Source organism: Mus pahari, chromosome 14 (assembly GCF_900095145.1).
Source record: "Mus pahari chromosome 14, PAHARI_EIJ_v1.1, whole genome shotgun sequence".
In the NCBI taxonomy this organism is placed as follows: domain Eukaryota; kingdom Metazoa; phylum Chordata; class Mammalia; order Rodentia; family Muridae; genus Mus; species Mus pahari.
In genome coordinates this window covers 82,400,630-82,412,750 of record NC_034603.1, presented here as the reverse complement: position 1 = coordinate 82,412,750, position 12,121 = coordinate 82,400,630, and the positions used below count along the sequence as shown (strand labels likewise).

Below are 12,121 nucleotides of genomic sequence, written 5' to 3'. Positions count from 1 at the left end.
GTGGGTAATAGCAGCTTTATTAAGGACTTCGGTGCTGGGATGAGCTCAGTCCTTTAGTTTCCACGACCTATGATCTGGAGGTCCCCACAAGAGGGAGGGTTACAGATGCTCGCTGCTTAGAGGCCACGGGGGTGGGGCGGTATGGGGGTTATGACAGTTTGGTCCTCACAATGTATCCAGCACTGTACCAGGCACACAGAATGCCCCCCCCCCCGGAGGAAGGTGGACAGGGCTTGTGCCACCTGGTGTCACAGCCAGCTGTCAGCAGCCCCTGCACTTCATTTGCTTGGCACTCTAGTCCTTAGACAGACATCAGCCTTCCTCTGTCCCTGGGTTTGGAACCACCAGGTACTTCTCTTCAGCCGGAGCCCCAAAAGACAGCCACTGCCTGTTGCTGAGGCTCTTGGCCCCATGTGGTGAGGACAGCTGTGTGGCTTTGGGCCTGGCCTGGTGCCCACTGCCACTTTTTACCCATCCGCAGTGCCTCACAGCCTGTCACCTGCCATCTGCCCCAACTAGCAGCCTCAGGTGAGGCACAGTCAGAGCTCCTGGCACTGTGCGGATGCTCAGCTGGGCCTGGAGCTCTGTGGAGAATGATCATTCCCACCTTGACCTGCCCTGCCCTGCCCTCGGGATGGGTCTGGAGCAATGCAGAAAGATGGCAGTGACAATGGCTGAGTTTCGGAGACTCAGATCTGGTTCCAGGCTGGGTGGGCTCATTGCTCTCCTCTGGACCATGAACCCTGGGGTCTCTTTGCAGATGCCATGACCTAATCTATCACCCTACCCAGGTGATATACAAATATTTAGTGTGCTCAATGCCTGTGGGGGGGGGCGGGGACTACAAATGATACCCACAAATACTAAACCCACCCCCCCAGTCCTCTCCTCTCTGTGCCCAACACTCTTGGCTACCAGCAACAGAGGCCTGGTGTGATAAGACCTCATGTAACTTCTAGCAGGTCAGACAATAGGTGGAGATGAAGGAACACAGAAACCAGTGGGGAGGTTGGCTTGGCATCAGTGATATGGCCAGCCCTGTCCCTCCTCCTGCCCAGGCTGGGGCTTCCCTAACTTAACTTGGGGGTGGGGAGCACAGCAGCCGCTGTGTGTGGCTCCAGATTGCCACATAAATCAACTCGGGCTTTATGATGCTAATAAATTTTCCACCAAAATTCAGTTTGGAGCCTGGGGGTGGGTGAGGTGTGTGTGTTGCAGTAGCAAGATTTAATTTGCTTTGTCCTTAAGCAAGAGGGAGAAGGTTAAGTACAGATGTTTTAATTGAGTTCTCAGCAAACAGGCTGAGATGGGGGTGGGGCGGGACAGGGATGATGGGCAGCTGTCCCTTACTCCTGGGCCTGCTACTGTATTGCTTTCCTCACTTGGTGCACTGTGGGGCAGGGCCTCCTGGGAAGATGTTGCACTGGCAGACTGGCATAGGGACGTCTGTTTTCTGTGTGGCTGGAACTATTGATGTGGGACAGCCGTGAGAAGCTGCAGCCTGGCCCACCTCCATCTGGAGATGCTTAGAGGCAGGGATGTTGGGACCAGAGGTGGCAGGTGCTGGATCCCACATTCTTGGCAGGTTCTGCACAGCCTCCTGGGTCCTGGGACGTCCAACAACACAGCAGAGTTCAAGCTTTAAATATGGCGAGACGTAGAAAGGGAAGAGGTGGCTGGCGCAAGATCCCTCACTAGGGTGGAGCAAGGCACTGAAATCAAGAGGGAGGGGGCAGGGGTCTGAGACCCTCCACCCCAGAGGCAGTTCTGTCTAGGACAGGTGGGACTAGGCCCAGGGCTGGGGCAAGTCAGGGTCAGAAGGGATCCCTGGTGCCCAAAGCAGAAGGCACGTCGAAAATGCAGTTCATCACTCACTCATCATTCCAAGGCATTGGGCCTAGTGGGTGCATGCGCGACTCAACAGGAGGCAGCTGGGAACCTGGCCTCCTTCCATAGGAATGGTGGTACGAACCCCCTCCAGCTCCACAGTAGCCAGAGACCTGGAGAGGGTGGCCACTGAGCACCCATGACCAGGCTCCGAAGGGTACCACCTTATTGTTGCATTGCAGCCTGACACCAGCCTGACCTTTTGCAGAGTCACTCTGTGCTCTCCCTGTTCTAAGTCCAGGGTGGTCAGACACAATGGATGTGTGTGTGTGTGTGTGTGTGTGTGTGTGTGTGTGTATGTGGTGGGTGTAATGAGGGCAGCTTCTCAAGTGGTACCCCACATTTCAGGGGGCCCCTGGGCTCCAAAGGAGAAGCCAGGGGACACAGGGCCCCTCTCAGGGACCCAAGCAAAGGGTTCTAAACCCTGGGGAAGGATGCTTCATCTGCCTGCTGTGCCAGAGCTGGCACCCACAGCAGAAGCTCTCGAAGGCTCTTGCCTAGAGGCCCTGGTGCCAATTAGCACTTCCTGTCCTTGTCACTAGAGCTGGCCTGGCCTCCCATGGGGGGAAAAACAACTTAGCAACTGTCAGGATTGGAAGGGAAGAGGGCTCTGCCCTTCCCAAGCAGGTCAGGTTAGGAGAACCAGGGACTGGGATTCACCTTTGAGGAGGCAGCCGCTGCTAGTGGACGGTCAAGGATGCGGGAGCGGGCACGGGGTCTAGTATAAATAGCAGCAGGGTCAGCACTGTCTCCTCCACTGCAGAAGAGGGAGCCAGCCTCCAGTGGCAGGAGTGGAGGAATGTGTGTGACAACCATGTTCCCACACAGGAGGGCTACCCTGCAGGGTGGCATCTTGGGTGGGGAGAAGACAGCAGCTGGAGACGTAGAACGCCTTCTCCAAGAGCCCCAGCCTAGCACGCTCACGTAGACCCGGGGTGGCAGCTAAATCCTGCTTTGATGCAAGGAGGCTGGAACTGGGCTGTCTCTGCCTCCTGTTGTCAGCTGCATCTGCTGTCAGAGCTGGGTCTCCTTAAGGACGATGTAGGCCGTGACAAAGAAGAAGCAGGAGAAAGCCCACAGCAGCACAAAGGCCACCCAGAAGGTGTGGCGGAACGGGGACCTGTGCTTGTTGACGGTTCCATAGCCGAAGGTCAGCTGGGTGTCCTTGCGGCAGAGGTACACCAGGAAGGCAGGGATGACGTACTGGATGCCGGTGCCTGCGTAGGCTCCTGTAATGGCCACCAGGGACTCCAGGTCATGGGTGCAGAAGGCCACCAGAATGGGAGGCACCAGGGTGATCGTGGGGAACACCACTCGGTCTACCACCCATGGGTAGGTGCCACCTTCACGGTGGAAGAGCGTCTTCCAGTTGTTGCGCAGGGTCACCGCGATGATGGGGAAGTTGGTGCTGATGGTGAACACAGGGAAGAGGCCCAGAAAGAACCGGACTGCTGCAAGGCCCACGACATCACACCTTGCAAAGTTGAGGGTGTACATGTCCATGAGGCTGTCCCCACGGAAGCAGAAGATGGCCGTGAAGGAGAGGAGGCCATAGAAGGCCAGGATCAGCGCGTAGTCCAGGAACAGCAGCCTTGTGATGTGGCGCTTGGAGGAGATGGGGGTGATGAGGGACGGCAGGGAGTGCTGGCACATGAATGAGTAGACACACACTCCAAACAGGTTCTGGACCCCCAAGAAGTTGGCTAGGGGTGGGTGCCCCTCTCCTTGTCCTTTCCCGATGCGCACCAGGGCCAGCACAATCATGATGGCAAAGGCTGAAAGACAAGGAGGGCCAGTGAGGATGAACGCCCCCACGGCTCAGTCTGCCCTGCATCCCCCAGACTACGTGGGGCTGCTGAACCCTACATCCCCCAGACCACGAGGGGACTGCTGAGCCCTGCACCCCCCAGACCACGTGGGGCTGCTGAGCTCTGCATCCCCCCAGACCATGTGGGGCTGCTGAGCCCTGCACCCCCAGACCACGTGGGGCTCCTGAGCCCTGCATATCCCAGACCACGTGGGGCTGCTGAGCCTATGAGTGTCATAGATAAACACATCCTATCCTGCTCTCCCCCCTCTTCCCAGAAGCAGGGCCTAGGTGTGACCCAGAGAAAGGAGATGCTGGAGTGACAGCCCCGGTGAGGAGCTACCAGCTACTTTTCCTTCGAGGTCCCTCTCAGGGGCTCTGTCAGCTTTGGTCAGAGGCAGACCTGGCCTGCACTCATCCGTTCTCTCTTCCTTGGTTTAAAGGTTCTGTGCCTGTGGGGCCAGGTGTGGGAGGTGGGGAGCCGAGGGTTGAAAGGCACAGCGGATTCAGGAGGAGGCATCTCTTAGGCACAAGCCCCCTGCTGCATGTGGGCTAAGGAGGGCAGGATTGCTGGCAGCTGTGTGCAGGGCTGGGTGACCAGGGTCTGCAGCAGGGAGGATATGATGAGGGGGTCACTCCGGGGAAGAAAGGGCACCAGAGGGCAATGCTGGAGACAAGTAAGTCCCAAGTTGCCGGTCCTAAGGCTGGCAGCAAAGGGCATGTGGCTCTGTTCTTCCGGGCTTGGTGACATAGTTAGGGGACAGGGAATTTGCTGTGGAAGGGCATCTGTGACCTTATCTCTGTTCAGGACAATCAGGCTCTGTAGAGATTCTACCCTGCAGCCTCTTGGGAAAAACTCTTGATTCTTCCACCACAGTGGGCTGGCTCGCCGGCCCTGCTTCTAGAACCCGAGTCCCAAAAGAGCATTCATGCCACAACACAGTGGACAAGGCCCCTGCCAGCTAAGGCGGCGGCATTTCTAGACTTCTCTGGTGTCCTCTGACATCGCCCAGGGTTGCCAGTGGTAACTACTTGACGCACACAGAGACCTCAGTCTTCATTTTGAGTTTATACACTCCTGTTGCCTGTGCAGAACAGGCCTGTTACTCCCTGTGGACTGGGGCACTTCCTTGTGAGTGGTGGTCCTGTCAGCGGATCAGGGCTCTTCCCTAGCATGAAGCGGGGGGAGGGGGGGGGCTCTGCGTCGCCCCCCCCCAGGACACGGGTATGCTCTTTGGTTCTTGGGAGAGGTTGTTCTGCCGGGACCCACAAGAAGCCAGGCCAATATCTCTTCCTATGATGACACCTGGGAGTGGGCTGGAGTCATTTATTGCTTTTAATCAGAGTTGTCTGACATGGCAGGGGGAAGGAGGGGAGGGGGAAGCGTAGAAGGGCCTGTGAAAACTGCCAATAAATATGATTTGTTTCAGTTCTCACAGCGCTACCACTCCTCCTGCTCCAGGGCACCACAAATCTTTCTGGCCCCAGCCAGTCAGAGGGAAGCATCGACCTAGTTCCTCTTTGAGCTTCGGCGTCCAACCTCAGGCTGCTGGCTCATCCCAGAGGTGTAGGGAGCCGCTGGGGTACTGGGGCATGGTGAGGGGAACCCTCCGGTTGGCTGGAAGCAGTGTCCTGTGTGTTAGCGGGTAGCAGCACGGCTGCTGGATGGTGGCTCGGGTGCCTAGTGGCCAGTCGTCCGGGCGGTGGGGACAGGTGGCCGTGCCACTGAAGGGAGGATACCAGGTGAGGGCCGAGGGAGCAGCCACTGCGAGGCAAGACTTCCATGTTGTTTGCCGCCACCGTTTGGGATGCTACCTGTGACCTGGCCCTGCTTCAGGGCTTGGCCACAGCCAGCAGGAATCTGGAAAGAGGCCAGTGGAGACATCCTGCAGCTGTCTGTTGCCTGACCTTGGCCTTGGGTCTCGAGAGAAGGCAAGGCCAGGAGGCTGGCTGTTGAGGTGCTCATGGCTCATGGCTGGGTTTGTCCTCAGGTGCTGGGTACTCCTTCTCTGCTATCGGGGTGGGGGGTGGGGGCCTCAAATCCCCGAGAGCTGTGACTAGGTAACAGCCGGCTTGTTCAGGGTGGCCCACTCTGGCTGGCTTCCACACCCCCGGTATCTATCCTCTAACATGGTCTTCCAGGGGCTACTTTCTTATCTCAGGCCTTTCTGGAACTTCCAGGATAGCCCTAAGCAGCCTTATCTGTTAATGTGATAGCAGAGACTCTTAGTGACCCAGTGGGGCCTGACAGTGCTGGCCTGGAATCTCAGCTACTCAGGAGGCTGAGGTAGAAGGATGGCAAGTTCACAGCCAGTGCCTGGGCTCCACAGGGAGATCAAAGCCAGCCTAGGTAGGCAAGTGAGGTTCTGTCTTAAACATCAGTGGCTAGAGAGATGGCTCAGCACTGGTTAGAGATGGCTCAGCAGTGGTTAGGAGAACTTCCAGAGGATCTGAGTTCAGATCTCAGCACACATCTGTACCATCAGTTGGGCACACACATGTGGCGCACACTTATACAGACAGATATATTCATCTTTAAAAAGTGAAGGTAAAGAAGGTGGCAGTTGGAGCTCAGTGGTAGACTGCTTGTCTTGTCTAGTATGCACAAGGACCATACTAGACGTAGGGGGATTAAACTAACCATCTCTCTCTCTCTCCCCCCTTCCCCCCTCATACTTCCCAAAACTAAATCTGCCCTGGAGGGTCACTGTGCAACAGCAGCTCCCTGACCATCACCTGATGGGAACACGTTCCCCTTTTCCCTCCCTCTCCTTAACCACACACGGCACTATCTGTTAAAAGTGTCCCAGCTGTGAGGACAGTATAAAAGGCTGCTGCATCTGGCTAGTGAAAAGCACAGCACCCATGTCCCTCCAGGGACACAAGTCAGCCAGAGACAGGACACTCACTGAGGCAGAGGAAGTGCACAGAGGCCTGAAGGGGAGCTCCAGGCAACTCCAATGTTAGAGTCCCACCGACTACCCACCGCCTGGACCACGCCCAGAGGGCACCGGCTCTGGGTACACAAAGGGGAAGGGAGACTGTTGGTCTGGCTTCCAGTTACGTTCAAAAGAAACATGTCTCCAACTGGACAGTCACCGAGAAAGGAAAAAAGTGGGGACTCCGACCTGCAGAGGTTCCCACTCCCCTGTGGCCAGACTCCTTTGTCCCTGGGCACCATGGGAATAGCAGAGTTCGCCAGCTATCTCCTAGATTGATCGCCCCGACCCTGGGGAGGTGGCTGCTCCAAAAACTCATTAGGTCTGCTAATAAATCAAGGTGAAATAAGATGACAGGCTGTGAGGGACAGACAGTGCGGAGGCACCGAGGGAATGGCTGTGCCACCCTGGGGCACACTGCTCACCTCCAGCTGCAGGGCAGACACAGATGGACAAGGAGACGTCCAGTGGTCTGCCCTTGAGCAGACCCTGCGGCTCCCGGGTGACAGTGCCAGGTGTCCCCGCCTCTCCCCTATCCTAGGCTAAGCTGAAAAGCCCTGTGTGCCCTTGCTTTCTGCACCAGAAGTCGCACTCCAAGGGGTGTGGAGAAGCACCCAGGAGCCAGGGAGGACTGGGGAGGCTGGTGAGAGCTTGACATCAGGTCACATGGGGACAGTGGGACTGGGACAATCACCTGTATAATGAGGGGGCAGCAGACTTTTCTTATTTATAGAAACAACTGTGCTGGCTTTGTGGAACCTGAGACTTGGCCTTTACCACTCACTCACTAATATTCTTGCTGAGGATCTGCTGAGGGCTGGCACGATTCTGGTCACTCAGGGGAAATGCACAAGGCAGGCACAGGCCTTGTCCTCGTGGAGTCCAGAGTGAACCAACAGGTGGAAGGCTCACCACAAAGACAATCACAGCAGAAGGAGGCAATGGACAGTGGTCACCTTAGCAGGGTAGAGGATGGCATCATCCCCATGGGAGAACGGTCCAAGTTCAAGGGTGGACGCCTACCTTGTAGAGGAGAGGGGAGGCAGCTGCCTGGTGCCAGAGGGCGTATGCTAGCTGCTCGGTTCCCAAGGTCTGTGGCTAGGACGCCTGCTCTTGGTGTAGGAGGGCAAATGCAAGGAGGACTCGCAGTTGTGAGGAGCCAGCTGCCCCTCCACTTTCCAGGCTTATGGTCCCTGACTCTGCCTGGAGCTGCTTACAGGCAGCCTTCTGACAGCAGACCTAAGTTCTACAAGCTGGCCTTGCCATATTGATTCACCTTGAGGCACAGCTTGCTCCCTCAGCATCTAACTCCTTGGAGGGAGGGAGGGGGGAGACAGGTGCAGAAAGCAAGCCATTATCTGAGACCAAACAGGTGCTGCTCAGGCGCCTTGAGTGGCCAGCTCAGAGATGGTACACTTCCCTTCCCTGTGTTGGGAAGTTAGAGCAAGACCAATCCGGGCACTGAGCTGCCCAACAGCATCTGGGTGGCTTTCTTCCCTCCTTTCTGTTGTCAAGAGCCAGATAAATGCCCATGGGAGCTGTCTGACCCAATGCTGTCTGTCTGTCTGACCTCAGAACATCTTGGCAGAGAGAAAGGTCAAGCCACGCCTTCCCTGGATATGTGCCAAGGACGGAGGGATGCTGACTCCTAAGAGCCTCAAAATAAACAAACATCATCCCTCCTGAATCCACACCTTGCCAGCAGGCCCTGCCTTCCATGGGAGGAGGCACAGACATTGGGGCCAGACGGGGATAAGCAGGAGTCTGACATTAGGGCAGAGTTGTCAGAGGCCATTCTTCGTGTACTGGGAACATGGCCTGGGGCAGCTATCTAAGAGTCAGCTTGCACTGGAAGTGCAGAGAGGGGAGCCTCTCCTCCTGCCCCCCAGTTCTCTGTACAGCAAGTGACCTGGCTGACATCCTTGGTCACTGAGCCCCCGTGTGGAGCTTCCTGCTGCTCAGGAAGGTGTGAAGCATGGGAAAACCTTGCCTTCCTCGCAGGATCCTGGCATCTCGTGGGGCTGGCAAGAACTGGGACCGCTGATGCTAGAGCAGGCACATGCACTCCGGCTCTCCCACCTCGTCCCCTGGAGACGACATGATTGTGACCGTGGGGCATGGAGTCTCTCTTAGTGGCTTTTTTATTGTCCTCTTCCTGGAAGCTAGCTCTGAAATGGTATGGGGGACTTCTGAGCATCCTGGAAGCTGCCCATGCGTCTCTTAGAAGGTGGCAACGAACCACAGAGCTTAGGCCAGCAAGCTACCTCAGTGGGTAAAGGGGCTTGTGGCCAAGCCTGACAGCCTAAGCTCAACCCTTGGGACTCATAGGGAGAAGAGAACTGAGTCCTGCGAGCTGTTCTCTGACCTCCACATATGTGCCATAGCATGCACACATGCATGCAAACACACAAAGTACACAGCCCAGGATGGTCTGCAACTTGTATGCAGCTGAGGGTAGCCTTGAACTCCTTACTCCCCTGCCTCCACTCGAGTACACGTGTGTACCACCATGCCCAACACTATTCATTTGTTTTTCATACTGATCACAGCTAAAAGATACATTGATGTGTCTATAAGCCCTGGCTGTCCTGGAACTCTCTTTGTAGAGCAGATCTAACCTAGAACACATGGAGACCTCTGCCTCCGGAGTATTAGGATTAAAGGCATGTGTCACTACACCTGGACCAACTGAGTATACTCTGAAAAGATTTGTTTCACAAGTATTCACATATATGTGGGTAGCTGGGGAGGCTAGAAAAGATCGTCGGATCCTCTGGAGCCTGAGTTACAGGCAGTTTTGAACTGTTCAACGTGGACTGATGCTGGGAACTGAACTCGGGTCCTTCAGAAGGGAGAGCAGGAAGTGCTCTTTACCAGTCTTTGCCCTCTCTCTACTCCAAACCCTAGTCCTATGGGGGCAATGGTCATTCACTGTGACCACGTGTTCTTTGTGGGTACCCGTGATGTACTGACTCGTTGGAAACGGGAAAGGTTTCTGCCTCCTGACAGGACCTCACCCTCACAGTTTAAGCAAGAGAAGAGCCGAGTCTCCTCACTAAGATCTGTCATCTCTCAGGATCTGCATGGGGGACACAGCTCAGCTGGCAGAGCTTCAGCCTGGCTTGCGCAAGGCCCAAGGCCAATCCCTAGTATCTCGGATGAAGAAAAGGCGAAAGGCCGATGAGGCTAAGCCCGCCTTGGCCATGACAGCTAGGCTGTCCTGCCCCGCAGAGAGGAGGAGCTGGCCTGGCTGAGGGGGCTAGGAAAAGAGCATGGGACCTAAGCTACCAGGCTGAAGCACACCCCTGCCACCAGCCTCTCTCCTATAGCAGGACCTAAGAGAACAGGAAATATAGCTGTGGCGGATGAGGAAGACATACGTCCACTGAGGCCAGACTACATGCTGAAGTCCTGCCTTGATCTCCGAGTGCCCAAGGAGTACACAGATACCTGAAACCACGACTCTCCAGAGTCAAGGATGACTCCAACAAATACTGTCCCAGTACAGCAAGGTCGGGGCCTTTCCCACAAGCAGCCATTTTCCTTCGTGCTTCCCGGAGAACCCCTCCCTTCATCCCTGACATCTGATCTGGTCCTAGACACCCACTCTGGAACAGGCTCAACCGGTGCCACTTTTTAAGTCTCGCTCATGGCTCTGGCTTCAGCTTAGCACACAGAAGGAAGCAGCCATCCATCGAGGCGGCCATCCATCACTGTGGCTGTCAGGAGGTACAGCTCTGTCTTCTCCAAGCAGAGAATCAACATGCCAGAGCTAATGATAATGAATGGCCAGTGAGCATGCATCCGCGGCTGGGCCGGTGCTCCAGCAGGGAGCTGGGGCTGCTGGGGGACTTGGCTACAGCTTTGTCCTTCACCAGCACACTGTCCTCCCAGGACACAGGGCCATGGGTCCTGCCTGAAGCTGAGTCAGGGGAGGGGGTGGGAGTGGGGGTGGGGGAGACTGGCCAGGCAGCAGGAGCTGGAGCTGAGAATGGAGACTTTTCCCAGCCCTAAAACAGCTGCAGGTGATTGGCATTTGTCCTTTAACCAATAGGATAACTGCCTGCAGAAGGGGGAGCCACATTCAGACACAGGAAAAGAGCCTGAAGGGTGGGGGTGGGGCATCAATGCGCCCCGAGAAGCTGCGGTATCTTACAGCCAGCCTCTTACCTGTTCCTCTTGAGCAGCTTGCTGTACTGCCCTTACAAACAGAAAAGCTAGGAGGCTGGTCAGATGGGCCGAGACAAATGTAAGCCTGACAACTTAGAACCTACTACGTAAAGGTGGAAGGGGAGAAAGGACCTCAACGGGCCACTGTGGTGCACACCCTGCCTCCCCTTCCCCCAGATACACACAGACACAGACAGACAGATATAGACAGACACACACAATAATAATAAAATTAAATGGAGTTGCTGGAGGGTTAGTGCAGAGCAGAAGGGAGCGGCCGGCACAGCAGCCGGCATGGGCAGGCACCAGCAGAGAAAGTTCTCTTTATCATCCCATAGCCTTACTTCCCACACCGGGTGTGGTTCCCAACACCAGCACATAGGGTACGTTTCCCCTTGTGAAGGAGGAGACTGGGATCACTCTGGGGGCTCCATCTTCCCCGCTGGTCCAGGAGCTACAGGACCTTGCCCTGGATACCCAGTGCTGGTACCAGTTAATATTGAGGGGTCCTGGAGGTCAGGGGAGTGGGATGGGGGACCCAGGGGCGAGCAGATCACACCTGCTCTACAAAGATCCCTGGTGTCTCTTTTTACCCCATCTAGAGTAGTTAAAGTAGTCCTCCACAGTGTGTGTGTTTGTATGTGTGTGTGTGCGTGCGCGTGTGAGTGCCTGTGTTCTCTCTTCACAGACTCTTTGATGCCTGAGCTGGTCTGTCCTTCCACTTATCTACCTGAGTAGGGACCAGAGGCCTCCTGTGTGTTCTCGGGGAGGACATACTTTGGGGTTCTGGGTGAGACTTTTCCAGAGACTACATGACCTGCCTCTGCTGACCCTGCCAGTAACAACCCACTCTGGATACCTCTTCTACTGAAAAGAAGGAATTCAAGCTAGCCTGGCTCCTTCTGGTGCTGGGCAGGCCCCCTCCCCATGCCTTGCAGAAGATGTGTCCCACCCACTTTCGGGACTAATTCTTCTACCTCATGGCTACAAGCTTCTCCTAGAGCAGCTTGGAACAGAGCTCTCCCTCGCCACCTGAGGTAGAAGATGCAGGGCAGACACTCAGCCTCCATAGCAGCCAAGCTACTGGTATGAAAGCAGGAGCTCTGGCCTTGCCACTCTCAGTGTATCACACACACACACACACACACACACACACACCACACTCACATACATACCACATACACACACACCCCACACACATACCACACATACACACACCCCACACATACACACATACCACATACATACACACCACACACNCACACACATACCACACACACACACACATACCACACACTCAAATACACACACCACACAC

The 12,121-nt window shown here is 55.8% G+C and overlaps 1 protein-coding gene across 1 annotated transcript in view; it reads right to left on the bottom strand.

Annotated features, from left to right (window-relative positions):
* Tmem104 (transmembrane protein 104) overlaps positions 1-12,121 on the bottom strand; it is a 59,188-nt gene continuing 47,067 nt past the window's right edge. The window contains exon 10 of the mRNA XM_021212780.1: positions 1-3,662. Coding sequence (XP_021068439.1) covers positions 2,902-3,662 — 761 coding nt within the window. The 3' untranslated portion in view covers positions 1-2,901. The remainder of the gene's footprint in view (positions 3,663-12,121) is intronic.